The 24975-nt window shown below is 36.8% G+C and overlaps 2 protein-coding genes across 5 annotated transcripts in view; both read left to right on the top strand.

The window, feature by feature from the left end:
• The first annotated feature begins 22 nt into the window (after positions 1-22).
• Positions 23-24564, top strand: ORMDL1 (ORMDL sphingolipid biosynthesis regulator 1). 3 transcript variants are annotated; one of them, XR_008295487.1, is made up of 5 exons: positions 23-144; positions 2711-2890; positions 7661-7812; positions 21832-22072; positions 23885-24564. XR_008295487.1 is itself a non-coding variant. In XM_053215436.1 (4 exons), the coding sequence occupies exons 2-4, from the start codon at positions 2717-2719 to the stop codon at positions 11521-11523; spliced, it is 462 nt and encodes a 153-aa protein (XP_053071411.1). In that variant the 5' UTR covers positions 23-144; positions 2711-2716; the 3' UTR covers positions 11524-13084. The 3 variants fall into 3 exon arrangements, 2 of the variants coding, with proteins under 2 accessions (XP_053071411.1, XP_053071410.1); XM_053215436.1 differs by lacking the exons at positions 21832-22072; positions 23885-24564 and adding an exon at positions 11388-13084; XM_053215435.1 differs by lacking the exons at positions 23-144; positions 21832-22072; positions 23885-24564 and adding exons at positions 449-542; positions 11388-13084 and having other exon boundaries at positions 2710-2890.
• OSGEPL1 (O-sialoglycoprotein endopeptidase like 1) overlaps positions 16195-24975 on the top strand; it is a 35366-nt gene continuing 26585 nt past the window's right edge. Inside the window, exons 1-2 of one of the 2 annotated variants that reach the window (XM_053215433.1) lie at positions 16195-20603; positions 21832-22072. In XM_053215433.1, coding sequence (XP_053071408.1) covers positions 20579-20603; positions 21832-22072 — 266 coding nt within the window. In that variant the 5' untranslated portion in view covers positions 16195-20578. Of the gene's footprint in view, positions 20604-21831; positions 22073-24975 lie in introns of those variants that run through there. The other variant, XM_053215434.1, reaches the window with a different exon arrangement.

Here is a 24975-nt window from a genome sequence, read left to right as displayed (position 1 = left end):
CACGCGCGCGCGCCCAAGAGCCTGGCTTCGGCCGCTTCCCGCCCCTGCGGTTAGTGGAGGGGAGGAGGGCACACGGCGGCCAGTGGCGCTTGCACGCCGACCGGGACAAGTTGAGGAGAAGGGACTCCCGAGACTACGAGAAGATAAGAATGAATGGCCGTTAGGCACACAACACTACCTTCTTGCTCGCGGGAGGCAGGCAATTACCATCCACCGTCGGAGCTGACAGCGTCCCGCAAGGTTCATGGGCCCAGCCTCGCGGAACTCGGACTCGCCCCCAGCGCGCGCGGCGGGGTGGGCCCTAGGCGCGCAGCACTTAGTCCCGCCCTTCCCGAGGAACGTGGGATTGACGCTGTCCGCGGCCAATCCCCTGACGGCGCGTTCGGCTCTGAAAGCTTCCGCAAGCTGCGCTGCGCTGCGCTGCGCTGAGGTTGATCATTGGCATTCGGCCTGGGAGAGACGCCGTCGCCGCGGAGCTAGTTGTGCTCCCAGCTGGCCGGCGGGTGAGTGGTCAAAAACGGCTGTAGGGGATGTGCTGCTAGGTAGGGAGCTGCTAGCCGGCCAGGGTAGGCTTGAGGGGAGAGAGTGAACTACGGTTGCGTCCGGGGCTCCCAGTCTGACCGTGCGGGTCTAGTGGCCACCGAGGCTTGCCCCCACATTCTCGTCGTCTTGCCGTGGTACTGGCGGGATGTGTAGCTCTGAGAAGGACGGGGAGGGTGGAGGAGGCCCTTCGGGGGTAGCAGCAGCGGCTTTTGCTGAGCTTTCACTGGCCAGGCGCTCCAGCATTCGGGGAAAGCTGCCCGTGGTTGTCTGGCTGGCGATGGAGTCCCCAAGAGGGTCCTAGCGGGTCGCAGCCCTCGGGGCACTCGCGTAGGCAGACAATGTCGGAAGTCTTTGTCCTGAAGCGGCGCGGCTGCCTTCTTGCAAAGATTTTGTGAACCGGCGTAGGGTCCGTACCACACCAGCTTTGCCTTCCAGGCTAGATATAAATTTTAAGCCTTTTTCGAGCTTTATTTTTTTCCCCCTCCATCCTGTAGAAAAATGGAAAAGTATCTTGAGTTGTGGTATCTTTTAAATATAACCTATAGCTCATGAAAATAATGTACGATGCAAAGTAGATGTGTTTAGGTTAGAAGAAGTATTTACACACGTAAATTTGAGACTTTTGCTTCTTAGTGCGACCAACTTTCATCACCATAAACCTTGATGCGTGCGTTTTCCATAGATTTTTGGAAAGAGAATGAGGCATTTTACTCTGGAAACACTTGTTGCATGCAGTTATGGGAAATTCCTCTCTTAGTGCCAACTCTGTTATGGAAAGGGTTCATTTATTTCTAAATCAGCTGTTCCAAATATACTTTCACCATGTCCCCCTTTCAGTCTCACTGGTTGGTTTTTACTGGGATGATAGGTATTCTTCAAGACGGTTATACTTTGTTCAAGGGATTCTTAGAACCAAGTAAATGCCAGCATTAAATTAACTGGGAACCAGTAATCCATTTCTCCTTTGGTGTTCCACTTGAATGCAATAAAGGGAAAAACTTAGAAAATGAAAGAAAAAAAAACTAAAATTTAAGGAGAGTTGACAAGTTAAAGGAGGAATCATTGTTGTAACCTTACTGTACCAGGGGACAGAAACAAGCTTTATCCCTTGACCATATAAATTTTTCACCACATTATGTTCCTCCCAGGTTCAGTATTTAAAAAGAAGTGAATTGAACCTGACCACTCTTTATGGAAACAACATTACATTATATGTAAGAGTCTGGCTACTCATAATAGACTAGCTGCATCTACTTTACTTTTTTTTGTCATCTTTAATTCAAGTGTGTAATTAACATACAGTTTTCTATTTAGTTTCAGGTGTACAATATAATGATTTAACAATTCTGTACATTTCTCAGTGATCATCAAGATAAGTGTACTCTTAATCACCTCTATTTATTTCATCCATCTCCCCACAAACCTCCTGTCTGGCAACCACCACCAGTTTGTTCTCTGTGTTTATATTTCTTTTTTTTTGGTGTGTGTGTGTGTGTGTGTGTGTGTGTGTGTGTTTCTTAAATTCCACATATAAGTGAAACCATATGGTATTTGTCTTTCTCTGACTTATTTCACTTAGCAGTATATTGTCTAGGTTCATCAATGTTGTTGCAAATGACAAGATTTCGTTCTCTTTTATGGCTGAGTGATATTCTATTATATACATACATCACATCTTCTCTATACATTCATCTGTGGATAGACACTTGGGTTGGTTCCATATTTTGGCTGTTATAAATAATGCTGCAGCTTTGGTCTTTTTTTTTATATTGGTCTTTTCTGTTGGTATGTTTAGCTCCTGAGCTTTCACTTTGGTCTCATAAGAAAATGTAGGTTTTCTTTCAGTTGAGTTTTCCTGTCTGTTATTTCATTTAGTAAAACCAGCATGCTAGAACACAAGCTTTAGGAAAGGGATTTTAATTGCTTATTTTATCGATAAGAACTGTAAAAATAAGTTGTTAGTCTTATCATGAAGTCAGATTTAAAAATTATTTACTGCTTTTATTAGCAGATCTGCAAATAGCATATTTTGGTGAGTGTGTTTATTTTATTTCAGAACAACCAGAGAAAAATGATCCTAGTAACACACTTATTTTGTCATGTGAGAGTAGAGTATTTAAGTTTCCGGTTCTGTCAGTGTTGATTCATTTCATTGCTTTCCTACAGAGCAAACATGAATGTTGGAGTTGCCCACAGTGAGGTGAATCCAAATACCCGTGTAATGAACAGCCGGGGTATGTGGCTGACATATGCCTTGGGAGTTGGCTTGCTTCATATTGTTCTACTTAGTATTCCCTTCTTCAGTGTTCCTGTTGCTTGGACCTTGACAAATGTGATACATAATCTGGTAAGAATTTCACCTTATATAAAGCGGTTAAAAGCCTATGCTTTAGTGCTTATCGGGGGCTGAGGGAGAAAGAAATGGGGAGTTGCTGTTTAATGAGTCCAGTTTCAGTTTTGCAAGATGAAAAGAGTTCTGGAGACAGATGGTGGTGATAGTTGCATAACAGTGTGAATGTACTTAATGCCACTGAACTGTACACTTAAAAAATGATTAAGATATATTTTATGTTATGTGTATTTAAAAACAATTTCCTAAAAGCTTAAATCTTTATGTTAAAGAAAAGAAAAACATGGGGCGCCTGGGTGGCCCAGTCGGTTGAGCTTCCGATTTCAGCTCAGGTCATGCTCTCACAGTTTGTGGGTTTGAGCCCCACATTGGGCCCTGTGCTGACAGCTCAGAACCTGGAGCCTGCTTCAGATTCTTTGTCTCCCTCTCTCTCTCTCTGCCCTTCTCCTCGCACTGTCTCTCTGTTTCTCAAAAATAAATAAACATTAAAAAAAATTTTGTTTTTCTACCACAAAATTAAAAAAAAGAAAAACACCACTTAGTTTAAAAGTTTTATTGAGGTATAATTTTTAATGTATGTAACATAAAATTTGCTGACTTAAAAGTGTACAGTTCAGTAATTTTTAGTATATATGATAACTTTGAAGATAGCCATATCTAATATGGGATAGATAGGGTTATCTATTAATTCTTTATATTTAAACATCGGCCCTTTCTCTATGCCTTTTTTTCTCCTTTTGGTTTCATGGGATCTAGAAAATAGGCCATTTTAGCAACACTTCCAAGATACTGTAATTCAGGCTACTATAGTATTAAAGAGAATGCTTCAGAAGAAGTTATGGTTTTTGATTAACTGGAGTCTAAAACATCTTCGGTTTCAATCCTTGTTAGAAACTTTTCTGAATTGTTTAAATATACTTTCCTGGTTCAGTATAGAAATTTTGAGCTTAATCATACATTATTGAGGATCTTATAGTGCCTTAGCTTCTTCATGTTGACTGTGGGTCTTCTGTACTATAGGATAGCTCTACAAAGTATCAGAGATTCAGTTGACTCTATTGACCATATGATGCAGCCTGGAAATTATCTGTTTAAAAAAAGAACAACTGATAGTGACTTTTCTTATCTTTAACAGCCTATGAAAGCAGAATGAAAGGGGAGAAATACAATTAATTCAAATTTTTAATTGAATCCAGATTAACTATGTATTTCTTTATTCCCTGTCTTCTGAAGAGTATTTGAATTTGACTGGAGGAGGGCAGGATAATGTGGTAAAAATAAGTGAATGTCCATTTAGTACATTTTATGCAATGGACTTTGATAGGGCAAACACTAGTTTTAAGTAGCAACTTCTCTGAAATATTTGACAAGAATTATATCTTTTACTAGAATTCCTTTCCTTTGGCTTCCATGGGATCACTTTTTCCTAGATATTTCTGATTTTTCCTTCTTTGTTTCTTGTACAGTCTTCTATTTTCGTCTCCTAAATATTGCTGTCTCCAAGGTTCGTTTTTTCATCTCTTTTTATTCTATGTATTGTGCCTAGGGTACTTCATCTATCCATATTTTCGGTTTCTACCCTAGAACAAACAAATATAAATTGAACTCATTCCTGATCTCTTACCACTTATGACCCGTTCCTCTGGCTTTATTCCTTATCTAATCTAAAGGCACCACTGTATGCCCAATAAGTCAAGCCAGATAGCTTCAAAGGTAAAGTGATTCATATAATGTATTATCGAAACTGAGTCTGTTTTGAGAGTAAAAGGGAACTCTAGTAATAACTAATCCAAGAAAACAGGTATAAATCAGGACCATCCGTGCCAACTAGGATATATGGTCACTCTAGTTTTAGGTTAACTGCTTTTCCTTTATCTTCCATATCCATATAGTCAAAGCCCTGTCTGTTCTGCTTTACTGTCTCTCAACTTGATCCCCACAGATACTACTGTAATTTATACCCTTATTTTTTTCTCAGGTGGATTACTCCAGTAGATCAAATGGTCTCCTTGATGTTCTTCTATTCTACTCTCCTCCATTCCAAGTTGGCACAGTTATTTTTAAAATGCATAGGGGCGCCTGGGTGGCGCAGTCGGTTAAGCGTCCGACTTCAGCCAGGTCACGATCTCACGGTCCGTGAGTTCGAGCCCCGCGTCGGGCTCTGTGCTGAGTGCTCAGAGCCTGGAGCCTGTTTCCGATTCTGTGTCTCCCTCTCTCTCTGCCCCTCCCCGTTCATGCTCTGTCTCTCTCTGTCCCACAAATAAATAAACGTTGAAAAAAAAAAATTAAAAAATAAATAAATAAATAAAATGCATATATGCTTAAGTCATGCTCTAAGTCCTTTTATGATTCCCCATTACATTCATAATAAAATAACAAGTTTATTATGTGGCATATAAGACCAGTTGAATAGTATAGAGGCAAGAAAAGGACTCAATCTTATATCAGCTCATCTCCAAACAGGAATTTTTCTCTAACAATAATGAAAATGATCTTGCTTTCACCTTTTTTTGCTTTGGCTTAGGCTCTTTTTCCACTATTGTAATATCCCTTCCTCCATCCCCCTCTGCCAGGCTGATTCTTAGTGCAGGAAAACTACTCAAATATCACCTCCAGAAAACTACAAAACTCCCATCCTACATTCTTTTATCCTTATATTTATCATAGTTTTATAATTAGGAATTTATCTTTTTATTTTCCATATCTCTAAAGACTTATGTAAATGTTTGCTGAATTAATTAGTCTGTATTGTCATGTAATTTTCTCTTCTCCAATGAGACATGTATTAAATATGCTTTAGAAGTCACCCCCTCCCCCGCCCTGTATTTTCAATTGGCTAACTGATATTGAAACACAATATATGGCCACATGGTAATTGACAACACGTAGGGAAGCAAACTTCTGACTTATTAGTTCACCACACTAAAGACCTACGTACCAGCCATAGATGTAAGCAATTACATGACTCCAAATTTAAGTTTCTTTTGAAGATAGCCCACTTTAAACCAATTAAAAATGTGAAATATATTCTGAATGCTTTTAAATGGGAAAGTAGACCTGGTTGTTATCCCTGGTTAGAAAAAACACAGTCTTTGCCTTTTGGGTCACATACTCTTCAGAATTTAAAAGCGTGTAATTTCTGTTTTATTGTCTCCCGTAAAGCCCATGTGAATATGGTTTCTTTGTGCTTACAGAATAAATATCCCTTAGCTTACCTTCATCTTGGCTTAATGTCTAATACTTGCTATATACCAGCCCTTGTTCCTGAGGTATTCAGGCTAATGGAAAAATAAACATGTAAACAATTCCAACAATATGTTGTGCTATAAATAAAATATTTTCAATAAAATTCTATACAAGCACATAGGCTACTACTAACAAGGAGGGCCTCATTAAGGATTGTCATTTGAGCTGAACCTTCAAGAATGAGGTAGCTGACAAGGTAGCATCACAGCTTTTGCCTCAGCAACAAGGAACCTTTCCCTCTTTTGTATTTGCTGAATACTCTGATTGTACCTATGATAGCAATTTCTGATCTATATTCTAATTGCTTATGCATATCTTTTTTTTTTCTCATCGTCTCTTAGGAGATTGAGTTTTTTTCAAGACTGTGGACATGTTTTACTCAATTTCATAAATGCATACATGTCCTGTGTCCTATACACATAAGCCACTTGATAAATTTGTTGAGTTAATCCATTTGAACATGAGTGTTTCTATATAGTTTAGGTGTTATTGCAGCCAAACAACTTTTTAATTGCCTAGTGGAGTAACTAGTAAGTAGGCTAAGCTTGGAGAAGGAGGGCTGTCTTAACCTAGTTAATAATATAAAATTTCAAATCACAAGTTTTTCTTTTCTTCCCATACATTTATTGAAAGTTGAAATAGAAAAAAATGATACCTCGTTATGACTTCTAGTGGGAAAAACTGTTTCATGATAATATTTAGGCAGGAATATCCTGTTACTGGTGCCTCAGACAGTGATCCTGCAATGTAGTAATACCAGTGATCTGAATGGATATCATAATCTCAAGGAAACCAAATCTAGTATATATTGGTTTTTACCTAATCACAAAATTAGATGTTCAAACATATCCCTGAACAGAATGGCTTTTAGTAAGACTTTTTACTTTAAAAAAGAAAACAAAACAAAAACAAAAAACACAACTACAAAAGAAACTCCATTGGGGCACAGTGGTGATTTTAAAAGCAAATTGAGTTGAAAATTATTCTTACTACATAACCATCTTTCTCGCTTTAGAAGAAAACCATTGAGACAAACACAGTCCTAATATTAAGTATTATCAAACCCATTTTCCCCTGATACAGAAATTTTGTTTATTATTATTTACCAATTTGTATGTTTTTGTCATTTTAGAAGTATCATCAGATTTACTAATGTGACACTGAACATTCCTATACATCAAGGATAAGATAATCCTATTTCCTAATAAGAAGGGAGTTAGAAAATCTAAATGTAATGATGTAAAGCTATCCTCATTTTTTGTGTGTGTGCATTTCAATTTAATAGGAGATGAAAACAGGTTACTTTTTTGGTTGACCTTTTACTGGTTTTCCCCAAAGATTTTTTATATGCCCCTGAAAGTTTTATTTTACTATGAAGAAACTGGTCTTTCACAAATAGTAATGAAAGCTTAAAACTTGAACTGTTAAGTTAAATCACCCATACTGCCATAAGCAGTCTGGAACTATCTTAATGCTTACTGACAAATACTAATTTTATATTTGATATTGCTTGTTTTTCAGGGGATGTATGTATTTTTGCATGCAGTAAAAGGAACACCTTTTGAAACTCCTGACCAGGGTAAAGCACGGCTCCTAACTCATTGGGAACAGCTGGACTATGGAGTACAGTTTACATCTTCACGGAAGTTTTTCACAATTTCTCCAATAATTCTGTAAGTGATGGAAATTTTTAGGTATGAAGAAGATTGGATAAGAGGAAGCTGTCCTTTTATTAGGTTGAATTTCAGTTAGAAACAGAATATTTGTTGAAACCTCTACCAATAAATAGCTAACTCAGAGCATAAAATACAGACAAAATTTAACAAGCTGGTGATAAACTGTTTTTACGTCAGTCAGTAATACATGGAGACAACAACAATAATGTGCTCATCAGTGTGTTTAGACCTAGGATACACAGATCAAATATGTTGTAGTTCATATCCTTAAGTTACTTACAAGAAAGCTAAATGCATAATCTTATTTTATATTCCACTATTAGATTAATCACCCTAACCAAGGATTTGGGTGATTTCAGATGAATTTCATTGACCACCCACCTCCCCCAGTTTGGATGTTCAAGCTCCTTGGGAGAGATTGCTGTATAGTTTATAGATAAAAGAAGTTAGGCTTTCATCGTAGGACAGACCTGGGTTGAATCCTGTTTATCGCACCACCTACTTGGTTTGCTTATGGATAAAATTCTAGCTAATACTACATAATTCAATTGGATGCCTTAAGAAATAAATGAGATAATATCTGTCTGTAAAGCATTTAACCTTAAATTTCCTCCTGTTGCCTGACATTCAGGGCCCTCCACAAAATGGTTCCTACCTTATTTTTCCTTTATGTGAATATTTTACCCCCACCCAACTCCCACCTGGTCAAGCTCTTCTAAGCAGCATTTTTTTTTTAATGCTTCGTGCATAGTCCTATTTCTATGCCTTTGTTCAAATCATTTCTCCTACCTGAAATACCTTCTCCGTTCTTAATTTATCTTACTCTTCTTTCAGTATTTAAATTCTGCCTTCTCATGCGGTCTTCTCCTTAGCACCCAACCTTAAAAAATAATGCCTGTTTTGAACTCCTTTAGTAGTTATTACACATCCCTTATTTATGCCACTTTGCATTATTTCTGTTATTATAAATGTTTTATTTCTGCAAAGAATTTATAAATGTGTAGATTGCTTTGAATTCCACACTCAGTATTGTTGCATGCATATAATGGATGTTTTACATCTACTTTAAGCAAACACTGTATACCATATAGCTCATATATATAACATATCCATGATTTAGAATCAGTGCAGTCTGGAGTAAGTGGAAAGACTCCTTGGAGACTAAATTAGGATTCGTTAAACTGAGACTTAGGGAAAGTAGATTTCAGGAAAAGGAAGGCATTTTTAAATGAAAAGAATAAATTGATCATAAAGTGGTAGATTTTTTTTTTTTTTATGTTGTTAGGACTTTGAGGAAATTTTTTAAATTTTTGTTTGAGCCGTATATAAAATTAATGTCAAAAGAGAAATGATTTGTATGATCTAACAAAGATAAACACAGTAACAGGAATAATAGTTATTCAAACAGCCCTAAATTTGGACTGCTTTCTAACTTTGTGACTTTTGGCCATTTCTTTGAAGCCTCATTTCCTCATCTGTAAAATGTTGAGGATTGCATTATAATTAATGTAAAAAGCCTGACATGTATACTGAATTTTCAATAACAGCTATCACAAAATTGTCAACTAAGATGTACCTGTGTACAACATCCGTATTTCTAAAAATATATTTTTGACCCACAGGCATGATTTCAAATATTCTGTGATTAAATTCCTTATATAACTGAAGAAACAACACTAAAGCCATCTATATAGCATTGATACTTTTCAGAGTGCTTTCACATTTTCTTATTTGATCATTTGTCAGGTAGGTAGGATATGCATTGTTATCCCAAATTTTTAGATAAAGGAACAGACTCAAATGCATTACCTTGTTCCAGATCTTGCAACTGGTTGGAGTCAAGAGCCCAGATGAAATCCTAAACTTCTAGTGCCTAATACACGTCTCTTTCCAGTATATACTTCGGCATATAAATGCTATTACATGACTCCCACCTCGGTTTAGCATCCCCTCAGAGGGTTGTCTAGGTTTTTGTAAGAACCTGTAATTTTCATGTAATTTACACATAAAATTAGTTTCTATTAAACGACAAAGGGGACAGTATGATGCATACAATATATGCTACAGTATGATGAGGAGGAGCCATTCCAAAAATATTTATTTCCAACACGTCAAGTTATGGGTTAACCCATATTGATTATAGGAAATCAAATGAGCTTACTAAATGCAAGTGGTAGGAAGTATAAACACAGTCTTCAAATATATGAAAGCTGGAAGAAAGGGTTTAAACTAAAGATTGAAGAATATGGTTTATTCTTGAAGAATTTTCTGATTATAGTTTGTGAAATAGGTGGAAGATTATAGAATTTCTCAATATAGATGGCTCTGAAAATGATGTATACAGCTCTGTGATGTTTTTAGTCATACTTCAAAATAGCTATTCTTTTCTAACCATATTACAGAAGATAATTTATCTCCTCTTACTAGAAATTAATGACCATATTTAGAGGAAAGGCTATTAGAATACTTTACTGTGTACTCTAAAAGTACCAATTAGACAAACACCCATACATAGACTAACTTCTTAGTCGTGATCAAGTAGAGTATGATGTTTTATTCTTTTTAATTTATTATTATTATTGTTATTATTATTATTTTAATGTTTATTTTTGAGAGAGAAAGAGCATGAAAGGGGAGGGGCAGAGAGAGATGGAAACACAGAATCTGAAGCAGACTCCAGGCTCTGAGCTGTCAGCACAGAGCCTGATGTGGGGCTCGAACTCACGGACCGCGGGATCATGACCTGAGCTGAAGTCGGACGCTTAACCGACTGAGCCACCCAGATGCCCCAATGTTTTATTCTTAAATCCTGTCTATATTAGGATATTCTCAGTGTCCAAATGATGTGTCTGCACTCTGATGTGCACTTGGGTAAAACTAGACATTCTGACTTGATACTTTATGGTCCTAAAGGTAGCTTAGGCTTGTTAAAACAAATTCTTAGATATTGGATGTCTTTGAATGTGTACATATGGTCAGTTACAGCAAAACAGCTGGAATGTTACAACAGTGTTTTCCAGATTTCCAGTTAAACTGGTTATCAACCTGTTTGGCTACAATAAACATCAAAAAAAGGCAACCAAGTACTTGTTTTCTTTCAAAGATACTGAATTGTATTAATGTACTAACACCCCATTTTCACAACTTTATAGCAGTAGTTTTTAACCTTTTGGTGGGTCACAAACCCTTTGAGACTATGATAGATGCTTTGGGTCTGGATCTTCTCTTCAGAAACATACACCTAAATACAAAACTGTACCTGAAATTTCAGAGTATACGAACCCTAGTTTGAAAGACTTCTTTAAAGGATGCTAAGTAGCAAACACATTCTTTTAAATGCATTTCACATGATTGCAGAAATGCAAAATGTGCATATATGCCTCCATTAAATAAAATTTTAAATCCCGAATGAATTTAGACCCCCATCTGGTGCCTCCTGTTTTAGTACTCAAAAGTGATCCTGTTTTTAGGTATTTATGTTTCAGTGGCTTTTTTTACCTTTAAATTTTTTAATAAATTCTAATTAATTTCATTTTTAGATGTTATATATATTTTAACTTTTATTTCTACAGATATTTTCTGGCAAGTTTCTATACGAAGTATGATCCAACTCACTTCATCCTAAACACAGCTTCTCTCCTGAGTGTACTAATTCCCAAAATGCCACAGCTACATGGTGTTCAGATCTTTGGAATTAATAAGTATTGAAATGTTTTGAAATGGAACAGAAAATTTTTACAGCTACTGAATTTTCTGTAAGGAAGGAGTGGTTAGTAAACTGCACTGTTTCCGTGATATTGTGAAATGAGAAGTATTTACATTGAAGGGCCAGTTGCTGGTTCTTCACATGCTGTTTTGAAGTGCAGGTATTTACTAGAAGATGCCTCTGTTTAATGCATCTGGTATCTTTCTGAAGAGAGGTGTTATAGGCAGGCTGGGCAGGCCCAGCTTATAAGTTAAATGGCTGTACACTGAAGGATTAGTAGATGAATTCAAAGAAATGAGAGATTTATAAGAAAACAAGACCAGCTTAGCTTATAATGAATGGGCATTATGTTAGGAGAAGAAAATTTCCAATCATTCAGTCATGGTCAGTTTAAGCAGACTTAACGTGTAAACCAGAATCATCTCTTTACAAGTTTATTATAGATTGTTTTTATTACCATACATGTTCCTCTTGTGTTGTAGAGGAGGATATTTCTCTCTTGTTTTATACAATCCAATCCTTACCTTATGATTGTACTTTTTTTGCTTTTGCTGGCTCAACATTGTGTTGATAGATTGAGGTCATTTTTACATTTATTAATTAATGAGTTACATTTATTAGTTAATGAGTTCATGAAGGTCCACCTTCATGACTGGTGACAGAAGACAGCATCTTACAAACAGCCTCTGAATCAACCTTCTAATTTTGGAACGGAATGGGTTTTGTTGCCTTTCCAGACACAAGGCTGCTAAACCAACTAAGAAAATAATTTATTTCACACAGTTAGAGTATATGGTAATTTAGAGGTCTCTGCTTATTTGGTTGATCAATCTAATTGTTAAAGTCTGCTGTTATTTAGAAAAGGAAACATAAAGTGGACAACTATATAGCCAACCTGTGGTCTGGCAGAAACTGCTTCTCTAGCAGTAGTACCATAGTAAATAATGGAGTCATCTTTAGCAGGTCTACAGCAAAAGAAAACATCTTTCCTTAGTCCCCCTGCTCTCACTCCCCATATTTTGCTCATTAATGTTTGGCCTTTCAGTTCATGGGTCTTGGTGTAGATAACCCAAAGTGGTAACTCTTTCCAAAACAGCAACCATATTGAATTCTTGTGACTTAGAGAAGCTTCCTATAATTGATATTAATTAGTTGCAAAAAATAACTGCATACTACTTTGAGAAGTAAACATGTCAAAACCAAAGTTCTGATATGGGATGAGACTGAAATATCCAGTAACATTTGTAAACAAAACTGAGTGACAAGAGTTATAGACCAACTGAAAAATCAATTTGTTTCAATAAACTGACTTATGGGGGTAATGATCATTGTTTTGTATTTCAAAAGTATTGAGTTTAGAACTCCATTGTATGATATGCCTTTGTATGTTTGTCTTTTACCCATGTATTTTTTAGTTAGTAATCTATACTTGAATAAAACTTTTCTTTGGTGTAAGATTATTGTAAATCTCCAAATTCAGTCAGCAATGTCACATTTTTCAAGTTGTGTTTAAGCAACTGAATTTCATTAAGGTAGTTAAAAATGTTGCTTTGTTTTTCTTCATTTTAATTTTTTTTCATGTTTATTTATTTTTGAGAAAAAGAGACAGAGTGCGAGCAGGAGAGAGATAGAGAGAGAGGGAGACACAAAAGCTGAAGCAGGCTCCAGACTCTGAGCTGTCAGCACAGAGCCCAACACAGGGCTCAAACTCGTGAACTGTGAGATCATGACCTGAGCCAAAGTTGGGTGTTTAACCGACTGAGCCACCTAGGTGCTCCTCTTTTTCTTCATTTTAAAGTTTACCTCAAAAGGCTTACTTTTTGCACAGACTTCAGAGATAGAAATCTTCTGTTAATGCAGGCCTTCTGCTTCCCCCACTCTTCATCCTATAATGTTTTAAAAATATTTATTCAGAGGGCCCACTCTGTTGTGGGTATTGTTTTAGGTATTGTGGATACAGTTTGCAAGCAAGACATTATTTTTGACTCATTTATTATATGTTCTCCAATTTGAATATAAGCTTATTAAAATCTTTTCCCTTAATAAGCTTATATTCAAATTGGAGAACATAATAAATGAGTCAAAAATACATATCATTTCATGTAGTGATAAATGCCATGGGAAAAAAATTAAGCAGGTGAAAGGCAGGGGAGTCTACCTCAGAAAGGTCTTCCCTAATGTTCGTAAGGTGATATTTAGACCTAAAGGAGCAAGCAGTACAAACATCTGGGGAAAGAGGCTTCCCAGTGTAGGTAATGATAATATTAAAAGCTCTGGGGCAGGAATAAGGTTGTGTTTTTGAGGAAAAACAAGACAGCCACTGGGACTAGCAAGGAGTAATAAACAAGGAGGATGAGAATGCTAACAAATGAGGTCAGAGAAGTAGGTGTGGGTCAGATCATATAGAGCTGTATTGACCAAGGTTATAAGCAAATTTTTTCTAAGCTTGACAAGGCCATTGGATGGTTTTATATTAGAGATTAAAGGGATCTGATTTTATTTTAAAGGTTACTGGCTAATGTTGAGAATAGAGTGTAAAGGAATAGGAAGCAGGAGGAATAGTTGGCAAACTACATACAACAGGTAGCTCAGACTAGGGGAATGGCTGATGAAGTGGTGAGTAGTGGTCAAATTTGGGATATGCTTTTTTGGTCTTAACACTAGGTGAATGGTTGTGTTAAATATGCAAACTTCCCAATTTCACAAGTTTAAACAGTTTAATATAAAAAACAAACTTAAAAAAAAATTCCATAATGACTTGTTATTTGGAACAAAACTAACTGCTAATGCTGTAATTGCTCCTAATTTCAAGTCAGGAGACGGTGGCAGTTTCTAAATATGCATGAGCTCAGAAGTACCACTAATTTCAGCGTTCATTGATGAATATTTCCTGCAACATCTATTACTGTGGAGTTCCATGGTGATTTTCTATTTGCCTCATTTCCCCTACATTTATTTATTGGATTCTGTAAGGAAGATTTTTCTCTTCTCCATTTATTTATTCAATCACTTATATAATTTTGGACCTACAGATATCTTATTCTTTGGTTTACAATCCATTATCATCATTATTAATTTGTTGTTTAAATTGTCCTCCATATTTGGCCTTTGGAAGTCAGAGTTTGCAATGGTAATTTCCAGGTTGGCTTCTGTGTCTTTTTGACCTGCCCCACCTTCCCTCCCCTCTTTTTTTCTTAAGCATAGGACTGTATTTCCTAGGTTTATGGCACTATGGTCTATTAAACTATAGGGATCCTAAAGGGCATAATATCTCCTTAACTAATGTTTGCATGAATTACCCTTGTGGAGTTACATGATGCTAAGAGTTGGAAAAGACCTAGGAGGCTATGTAATTTCAACCCCTTACCATACCTTGAGTTTTCATTAACTGCCACACCACCATTCATTTCTGCATTAATGCTAATAAAAGAGGATTTAAACTTACAAGGCTGCATTTTTGTAATGGAAATTATAACGTTTTAAATTGAGCCAAAATCTATCCTTATTCTACGTAAGGCTTCAATTGTTTAACTTTTAAACTGTTATCAGCAGCACTGAATAAACATTACCAGAGCCTTCACCATTTTCCAACTGATACTGTTTCAAATTTCTCCTGCTATCCTGGTAATGCTCTTCTGAGTTGCAGTTCATTATTATATGGCACTAGAGCTAACTACAGGAGGTGATAAGATGTGGTGTCACTACAACAGTACCGCTTTCCATATTCTGGATTCCCTTCCTCCCCCCTACCCTTTTTTTTAATTTTTTTTTTAACATTTATTTATTTTTGAGACAGAGAGAGAGCATGAACAGGGGAGGGTCAGAGAAAGAGGGAGACACAGAATCTGAAACAGGCTCCAGGCTCTGAGCTGTCAACACAGAGCCCGACGCGGGGCTCGAACCCACGGACCTCGAGATCATGACCTGAGCCCAAGTCGGATGCTTAACCGACTGAGCCACCCAGGCGCTCCCCTCCCGCCCTTTTTAATATAACTTCATACTTTAGCTATTTTGACAGCCGCATACCACTGATTCACCTTACAGTCACGAAAACCTCAACTCTCCAACATGTAGTATCATAAATGATGGCTTTCCCTTCACATACTTAATGGATTTATTAAGCCAAGTCTAAGATTTCTTTTTCCTGTGGAACCCCATCTTGTTAGGTTTTAACCTGTTAATTTATCTTGTCTAGCTCAAGTTGAATCTTGACTGCCATGCAATATATGTCTCCTATATCTTCTTTATTAATATGTTACCAGTAAATATGACGCCAGAATACTCGTGCTAATCCTGAAGAAGACAAATACAGCAACCCAGTATAGACCGGGGCAGTTTTGTAATCCTTCTAATAGGACAGATATAAAAGTAATTTTTTTTTCAACGTTTATTTATTTTTGGGACAGAGAGAGACAGAGCATGAACGGGGGAGGGGCAGAGAGAGAGGGAGACACAGAATCGGAAACAGGCTTCAGGCTCTGAGCCATCAGCCCAGAGCCCGACGCGGGGCTCGAACTCACGGACCGCAAGGTCGTGACCTGGCTGAAGTCGGACGCTTAACCGACTGCGCCACCCAGGCGCCCCTAAAAGTAATTTTAAAATTACTTTCATGGATATTACATGTTGATATAGAAAATGTAAACAGGTGCAGTACTGGGAAGACAGGTCTAAGTAAAACAATCTAGAAGGGAGTTTGGAGTAGCACTGGGCAGGGAAAGAAGGTAGGTAAGAGACTAGCAAAGATAAACCTTCATTTTGCCTAATGTCAAAAAGAAGATCTATGAAAGGCCTCAGGTTTTTATTTTAGTCCACAATTTCAGTTCCAGTTAAAAATGATTCAGCAGGTAGTTTCATATTTGGGGTTTAAAATTTTTCATTTCACTTCAAATGAACACAGGAGAATTATAAACTCAAGTTTAGAATACTGAATATCTTAGGTAAATAGCATACAGAAGGCTTCAACTGCTTTGGGTGATGTTTTTTCTCTTGAATGAGGGTTGGGTTCACAGAAGTTGATTATAGTATTCTTGACACTTTCATAATCTGAAATATTTCATAACTAAAACAGTTTAGTAGAAATATATTCAGATTCCATGTTAAGCATAGTAGTTTAGTTCCATTTCTTAACTCGTTTAAGCCGTTAATAATCAACTAATCATTATGGAAGTGGCTCAGCCTGTACACTGAAGTTCTATATAATTCTAAGTTTAGCAGATAGGCCAAGTTTATCACTATGTTCACTCTAACTGTATAATTATATTGATAAAAATAAGTTCTCAATTATAAGAACTATAGTAAACTGCATTAACACTGTACAATGAACTCTTCTTATGACAGGAATTTTATAGTATTTAAATCTCTGATTTTCCAAATAATGTATTTAAAAATTTCTATTGACAACACTTTTTGGAAAACATTCAGATTCTGAAAAAAAAAAAAAAACCAAAAAGAAAAACTTGAGCATATTATCAAGAAGATAAGCATGCATTATTCATGTTACAATTTCTTAAATGGGAACAGAAAAGCCGGATGATTTAACTGGCATTTCTGAGAAAATACCAGTATACCACATACTACATAAAAACCTTATACAGTGATTCTGCTTTGAAACATAGGTCCCTCCTATGAATTATCAAATCCTATGTTTCTGTTACGGCACTTAACATATGGGAGTAACAAAAAAATTTACCCTTTCCCTCCCCTGCCGAAAATATACATACCCCACACACTTGAAAACTGAGACCGTTTGGATCTGGCAATTTCTCAAAACATTGAACAGATTTACCATATGATCCAGTAGTTCCAATTCTGGATATGTACCCAAGAGAAGTGAAAGCAGGGATTTGAAAAGATATTTATACAATCCATGTCTGTAGAAGCATTATTCACTATAGTTAGCAGGTGAAAAGAACCGAAGTGACCATTGACAGATGAATGGATAAACAAAATGTGGTATATACAAACAATAGAATATTAGTCTACTTTAAAAGAAATCGTGACACATGCTACCACATTGGCTGAACCTTGACATTAATGCTAATAAGTGAAATAAGCCAGTCACAAAAGGACAAATATTGTATGATCCCACTTATATGAGGTACTTGGTAGTCAGAAAGAACGGTGGTTTCCAGGGGCTGGCAAGAAGGGGAAATGGAGAATTAGTGTTTAATGGGTACAGTTTCAGTTGGGGAAGATGAAAAAGTTTTGTAGATGGATGGTAAAGACGGTTGCACAACAATGTGACTATACTTAATGCCATTGAACTGTACACCTAAAAATGGTTAAAATGATAAATTTTGTTGCATGTATTTCACCACAATAAAATCAGCTGAGTAAATTTGTAAAATAAGCATAGTGGCTAAGCAACTAAGGTAAAAAGCAAAATATCTTCCAAGGATGAGACCTGATTGACAGTATTACCATTAATGAAAGAATGTTCCACATCAAAGATTTTTCAACAAAAAAAGCTCTTTAAAAAGGAAGAAAGCAAATGATAACGTATTTTTAGCACAATCCAACCCATGAAGCATGTAAGACAGGTGATTCAAATGGAAACATGCATCGGGCCTGAAACATTAACCATTAGAAGCACCAAACTCATTTCTATTGCATTCATTCCATATTTACCAAACAATCTGATTGTAATTTGATTCTGCTTTCATTGTAATTTGCTCAATACAGAGAAGGTAAGGACCAGCAAGCTTAGGTAACCTAGCTCCATCATTACATTTCTCATACATTAACACATTAGTGTTATGGTTTTTACAATTTCTTAGCAGATGGAGCATGGGACTCAGCACCCCAGAGTCCAGTCACTTCCAGATCTGATAAACCAATTTCAAGCCTAGAAGACAATGAGATGTTGAAACCCAGTAATCACACCCAGGTCCTGCTAGGCTGTGGATACATCTGTGGCAAGCTACACCACCTTCTCCCAGCAACTTCCCACTCTCAATGCGTACAATAATGCTGTATTGTAATTACATCATTAGACTCAGTTCCTTGAAGATAGGGAGTGAATCTTATGTTTTATCCCCAACAACTAATAAAGTTCCCAGCTGAAAGGGAAGAACCCAATAAATACATGGTAAATGAAAATAAAATCCTATTTAGTAATACATAATTAGGAAATGAATATTGTAAAGGTTCTTCTGTATGTAATTTTCCTCAAAAGCTTACAAATGAAAACTTGGGCAATAGCATTGACAAAATAGCATGTTTCGATTCAGTTGGAATTCTGGATTCAAGTGGAAGTTACAGTAGTTAGGTCATATTTTGTTGAGAATGTCCACCAGTGGCATTCAAACTATGAAATGATCTGTATGGAAGCTCAGATCTCAGAGAGCATAAATGCCTTTCCACCAATAATTTTTCCTCTAGTACAATAAAGAAGATGGAAAATGTGTACCTTCACTTGCCAAATATGTGGTATTAGTATAAGTGCCTTTTCTTTCTGCTACTCACATGAAATCAATCAAAGGAAGAATAAAATTCCTTCCTACTGTGTCCTAGAGCTCTGCTGTTTCACATAATGCAGCATTAAGACTCAACACTAGCCAAAAGTTCCTGGATGAGAATCTACCAGTGATTCCAACACATACAAAAGGGATAACTCCTGACACATTCTTGCACAGGAGGGCATTGAGACACACTTGCTGAACATAATTCAAATTGCAAAAAAATGCCAGATGTGAAAGTTTTTATGTTCAGACTAGATTTCAGCATATAAAATAACCTCTAACAAATCATTTGCAATTAGGATAACTAATTTTTCTTCACCTTTTGGTCTTAATTTTTCTTTTTTCCTTTTTGTGGGTCAGCCACATATACTAGAGAAAATATGGGTTATTTTTTCTTCTAGAAATTAAGGAAACAAGTTTCCAGAACCATATGGCCTAACTTCTTAGCTTTGCATTTACTAGCTGTGTGACCTGCAAATCATCAAATTCTCATCTATAAAATAAGGACACTAGCTACCTCACCGGATTGTAGTGAGGATTAAATAATCTGCAACACTGCCTGGTACAACAAAAGTGCCACTTTATTGTTAATTAGCTGCTATTACCATAAGTGAAATTTTTGAAAGCATCAGTTCCACCTAAAAAAAAACCTCAATAACATTCTGGTAATTATGAATATATATATTTGTGTCTTATTGCTAGACTCTAACTGTGACTTCCCAACCATGATTCACTTCTTTTATACCAAGAGCTTCTTGCCATTCAAGATGCAGATATACGTGACAGGCTATCGAACCTTGCATATATGAAGTCCTTGCTTAGTAAAACTTAAGGTCTAGCAGGGAAGAAGAGAGCCTTTGGGGATAAATCTATTCATACAAATGACAACAAGTTCACATACCAATAATAGTAATTTAAAAAAAAAAAACTGAAAAAGGTCCAAGAATATGAGTACATATTACTCTGAAGTCTGCATACATAGTAAGCAAAAACCATCCAATGCATTACGAAAATAGGATAATTTTTTAATGTTAAGTGAATATGTACCATCTCCTCCTCCTCTTTTTAATCACAAAAACGGACTAGCCCCACACCTTTTACTCCAAAAAGCGGGAGTAACGGTTTAGACTATCCGATCAGAAGCGCTTCCGTTCCCTCGGAACCTTGTACAATCAAGTCCTTGGTGTCGTCCCTACTTTCCACTCTGCTTCTGAAAGTACTAGCTGTTTCAGGCCACAACTTTTAGATTTGATGATAGTTCCTCTAAAATGGAATGACGAATAATCTCCATCCTTTTCTCACAGTGGCGTCCAAATTCCATCCAAAGACAAACAAAATTGTCTTTTAGTGTAGCGTAGTGTTTAGAACTTAATGCTGTGTAGTCAGACAAATCTGCGTTCGGCCTCCGCTAGATCGGTCATTAGCCGTGTGATGTTGTAAAAGTCTTGTTACTACAAATCTAAGGGAAGCGCGTGAGTACACGCACTGAATCTTGGACAAAGACAGCATTTATACTTTTTTTTTTTAACTGAATTAAGTGTAACGCCCTCTAGGTTTATAGCAGCTAGTCCTGGAGACGAGACGCGGGACTGTGTTGATGACATCACTTCCGGGGCGACAAGGTCGGTCTCTTCCTCCTGCAATAACGCAGCGACTGACTTTGCTAGGGAAAGGACGCCTCTACTAGCTACTGTCATTCACGAGGAAGGTGGGTGAAATTGCTCACCCCTCTCTTACTGGTTCTTTCGTGTGCCTGGAAGAACGATTCCAGTAGAAGCCCTTCGCCTTCCTACAACAGAGATTGGTACTGGCCAAGTTCCCTGGGTTCACTTGGGAGTCTTCTTGGCCCAAAGACAAATGCTCAGCACAGGCAGCCTTGCGTGGGTTTTGTGACTGCAAAGTTCTCCAGGTGTGTTTTCTGTGCTACATTCCCCACCACTCCCCTCTGCGAGGTTTTTCATCACTCTCATCCCTGGATGCCGTTTGCCCCAGTGGAACAATAAAAATTCCAATATTCTCTCATTTACCCATTTTGTCCATTAGTGTGTAGGGAAAGGACCTCCTTAAGCATCCAGAAAGTTCTAGGACAGATGATTTAGAGTCATGAAACTAGATACTTGGAAGTGTGAAGATACCAGGGTGCTTTAGTGATGGACTGCTTTTATGTGAGGAGGGAAAAGGGATTTGGGGGAGATCCTTATTATGATAAACTTGTGGTAAAATGGAGATTGAGTTAGAGAAATTGAAATTAATGGATAAAATGGGTATTAGGTTGCAGTTGTTTTAGATAAGAAGTGGTTCTTTTAAGATGAGCTTCATAAGAACACTTGTTTCCAAAGTAGATGACTAAAATGTGTGTCTTTAATGTGAATTCTTGTGTTCAAACTAAATTATCAATTTTTATTTTGAAAGATATTTTCAGGAAATAGAATGCATTTATTTTTATTTGTTCTGTCTTGCCTTTATTATTTTTTAAAACCAATTCTATCTTAGTTAATAGCTATCAAACAATAAATAGCACTTTTCAGATAACTATCCATGCGACTATTAGCTGTTTTATAAAGAATAATGAATAGTATGCTAAGAACAGCATGATAGTAATACTAAAAAATTTCATATCTGACTTCCCTGTTTTCCCCCTTAAAGAACATTATATTCATTCCTACTGTCATTGATATTAATGGGTTGCTACAGCCTTTAAAAATTTTTGCTAACTTTTCCAAAACTTTCCTATAATTTTACAAAATTATTATATTGAAAAATAAATCAAGTTTTTTAGAATTTTGCTTACCTAAATGGGTTAGTGGTCAATGTCCATTCCCAATAATTGTTTCTTCATTTCTTTTCCAGGAATTATCTATAGAGTAAGTATGCTAATATTGAATAAGGCAGCAGGAGTTTTTTCTAAACCATCAAGAAGGGAAATTTATGAATTTTTAAGAAGTTTTAATTTTCGTCCTGGAAAAGTATTTCTTCATAAACTAGTATTGGGGATTGAAACCAGTTGTGATGATACGGCAGCTGCTGTGGTGGATGAAACTGGAAATGTTTTGGGAGAAGCAATACATTCCCAAACTGAAGTTCATTTAAAGTAAGTAGACATTATCTTTGTAGTTCCCAATTTTTTTTGGGGGGGGGGGAAGTAAAATAAAATAATTCTTTTCTAAAAGCTCAGTATATATAAAAGCTCAGTTTTAAGAGCTCATTTCTTTTGTGTGAAAACTTCTAATAACCGCTGTAGAAAACCTGAAGCCCTTCAACCTGGTTTCTAAGGCTCTCCACAATAAAGTCCAACTTTAGCTAATCCTGTTGCCAAAAAAACCTAAACTCATTCCCAACTCCAATATTTATCCATAATTTCTCCTCAGTAATTTCTCTTCTTTTGCTCACCTGTATGTTTCTTGGTCTCGACTGAAGTCCTTGGAGAGTATGACCCTACCTCTAACCTGTGTTGATCACTGGAAAAAAAAAATTCCTATTCACATGTATACATAAAACTCATGTTGACACTTAAATAAATAATATACTGCTGTATTAAACCACAGAATGGTGCAAGGTTTATAAACTCATCTGTTTGCAGAGGACCACTAGTCGGGTTATATAGATAAGTGGGCTGGATATAAAGTGGAAGATATCTGGAGGGGGTCACTACTCAGCTCCAGCCAATTGTTGCCATGCAGAAATGTAGGCCCTGTGTTATTTGATCATCAGAATTTTCTAGAGAAAATGGAAATCCAGAATGTAACTGTAATATCTCCAGATTTTTAAAATTAGTAGCTAGCTTGAACTATACTAAAATACTGAACAGATAAAATATGCCTTCAGGCCACCAATTTATAACATCTGCGTAGTGAAAAAGGTTGGTATTTTGAGATCACAGACCTGTATTTGAATTATGAATTAGGCGCTTGGTATTGGCTCTGATTTTAGGCAAGTTCCTTACCCTCTCTGATTATGTTTTCATATCTGTAAAATGGGAAAGATAATGCTTCCCTTACAGGATTGTGGGGAGCATAATAGAAATAATACATGTGAAGAGACAGAATAGGCCTCTAAGAGTTACACACTATGTAAAAGGGACTGCAGCAGGCAATAATAAGGCGTGGTGAAGTACTAGAAAGTCCTTACCTTCAAGGAGCCTCACCTAATCTCATCATATATAGACCTGAAAGGAAACATACAACATACAGTACAAGACAGCATAAAGTATGAAACCAGTGCAAACAGTAAGTGTTACTACCATGCCCCAGTTCCATGGTTCTTTCAGTATTTCCAAGAGTTCTGGACATTTGAACGTGGAAATGTTAACTGCACAGAAAGGCCTCTCCTAACCACTTTATCAAAATTAAGTACTTCTACCATGTTTATTGCATGTTATCTAACCCTGCTTATCTTCTTCATCATCCTTTTGATAATTTTTACATTTGTTTACTTATGTATACTCTTTCCCCCAATAGACTCTAAGCTCTATGGTGACAGGGGCTGTGTCTGTATTAATCACTATACCATGCCTTGATACTCAGAGTAGCATCTGATATGTTGCATCTGATATTAGTGGCCTTGAAAAATAGGCCTTCAATGAATGGAGATGAAAAAAATATTGTTGTACGAGTAAGCATCATAGTGAAGGCAAAGAGGTGAGAAAATACCGGACATTCAGTTTAGTTAGTGCATAGGTTACTTGATACACAGGCAAGCAAACTATGGTACCATCTGCACAGCTCATCTCTGCATTTATTGAAATCCTACAGTTTCCTGGCAACATTTGGCTCCAGCTTTGAGGCCAGATGGTTTTCCTGCCTCTTTGTTAGCTTTTTGGTCACTCAATTACCTACTCTCCATACTGTGTACAAAGTAATTCTTTTGAGAATAAAGCCATGGTCTTATTGTCTCTGGTCCTTAGCTAGCATAATCCTTTGAAGGTAAAATATATAGAAGATGCCCAGAAAGGAAGGGAGGTAAGCAAGTGGGAGAAGGAAGAAAGAAGTGGGAGGGAGAGGATTTGCACTTAAAGTCACCTAAATTTCAATAAAGTAAACACTTTTGAGTAGGAGAGTTATGGGGTCAGCATTGTGCTTTATTTTCTGGTAATACAATATAGAATAGACTCCAAGGATCAGAAAATCTGTCTGGGGGAACTGCAGTTAGTAGACTTTGAATAGACTGAGATAATGAGAGTTTTTGAACTTGGGAATGGTGATATATTTAATGTGGACAGTGAGATAAAGGAGATAAAGATGAAACCTGAAACCCAAGTGATTAGGAGGTTTGATGCCATTAACAGAGTTGAAGAATATAAGAGAAAAAGTAGCTCTGAAGAACCGAGGCAAACATGGGGCGCCTGAGTGGCTCAGTCGGTTAAGTGTCTGACTCTTGATTTTGGCTCAGGTTATGATCTCAGAGTTCATGAGTTTGAGCCCCATGTCCGGCTCTGCACTGACAGCGTGGAGTTTGCTTGGGATTCTCTCTCTCCCTCTCTCCCTGCCTCTATCTCTCTCTAACAAAATAAATAAACTTAAAAACAAACAAACTAAAAACAACCAGCAAAAAAAAAAAAAAAAAAAAAAAAAAAATTAAAGAAAATAGTATTACTATGTGGATGTGTTGAAATAAGATGGTTTCTTTTGTTTCCCTCATTACCTGACACAATACATATTATAACTGTTTAAGTAAATTAAAAAAAATTTTTTTTAACGTTTATTCATTTTTGGGAGACAGAGAGAGACAGAGCATGAGGGGGAGGGGCAGAGAGAGGGGAAGACACAGACTCTGAAGCAGGCTCCAGGCTCTGAGCTGTCAGCACAGAGCCAGACGCGGGGCTTGAACTCCTAGACCACGAAATCATGACCTGAGCTGAAGTCAGATGCTTAACTGACTGAGCCACCCAGGCATCTCAGTTAAATAAATATTAATTGAATGTTCTTACTGATGATTTTCTTTCTTTTTTTTTTTAGTTTATTTATTTTAAGAGAAAGTGTGCACATGCAACAGAGA

The sequence above is a fragment of the Acinonyx jubatus genome, chromosome C1, assembly GCF_027475565.1.
Source record: "Acinonyx jubatus isolate Ajub_Pintada_27869175 chromosome C1, VMU_Ajub_asm_v1.0, whole genome shotgun sequence".
Classification (NCBI taxonomy): Eukaryota; Metazoa; Chordata; class Mammalia; order Carnivora; family Felidae; genus Acinonyx; species Acinonyx jubatus.
The sequence above is the reverse complement of the archived record's forward strand: the minus strand, read 5'-3'. Positions and strand labels throughout refer to the sequence as shown.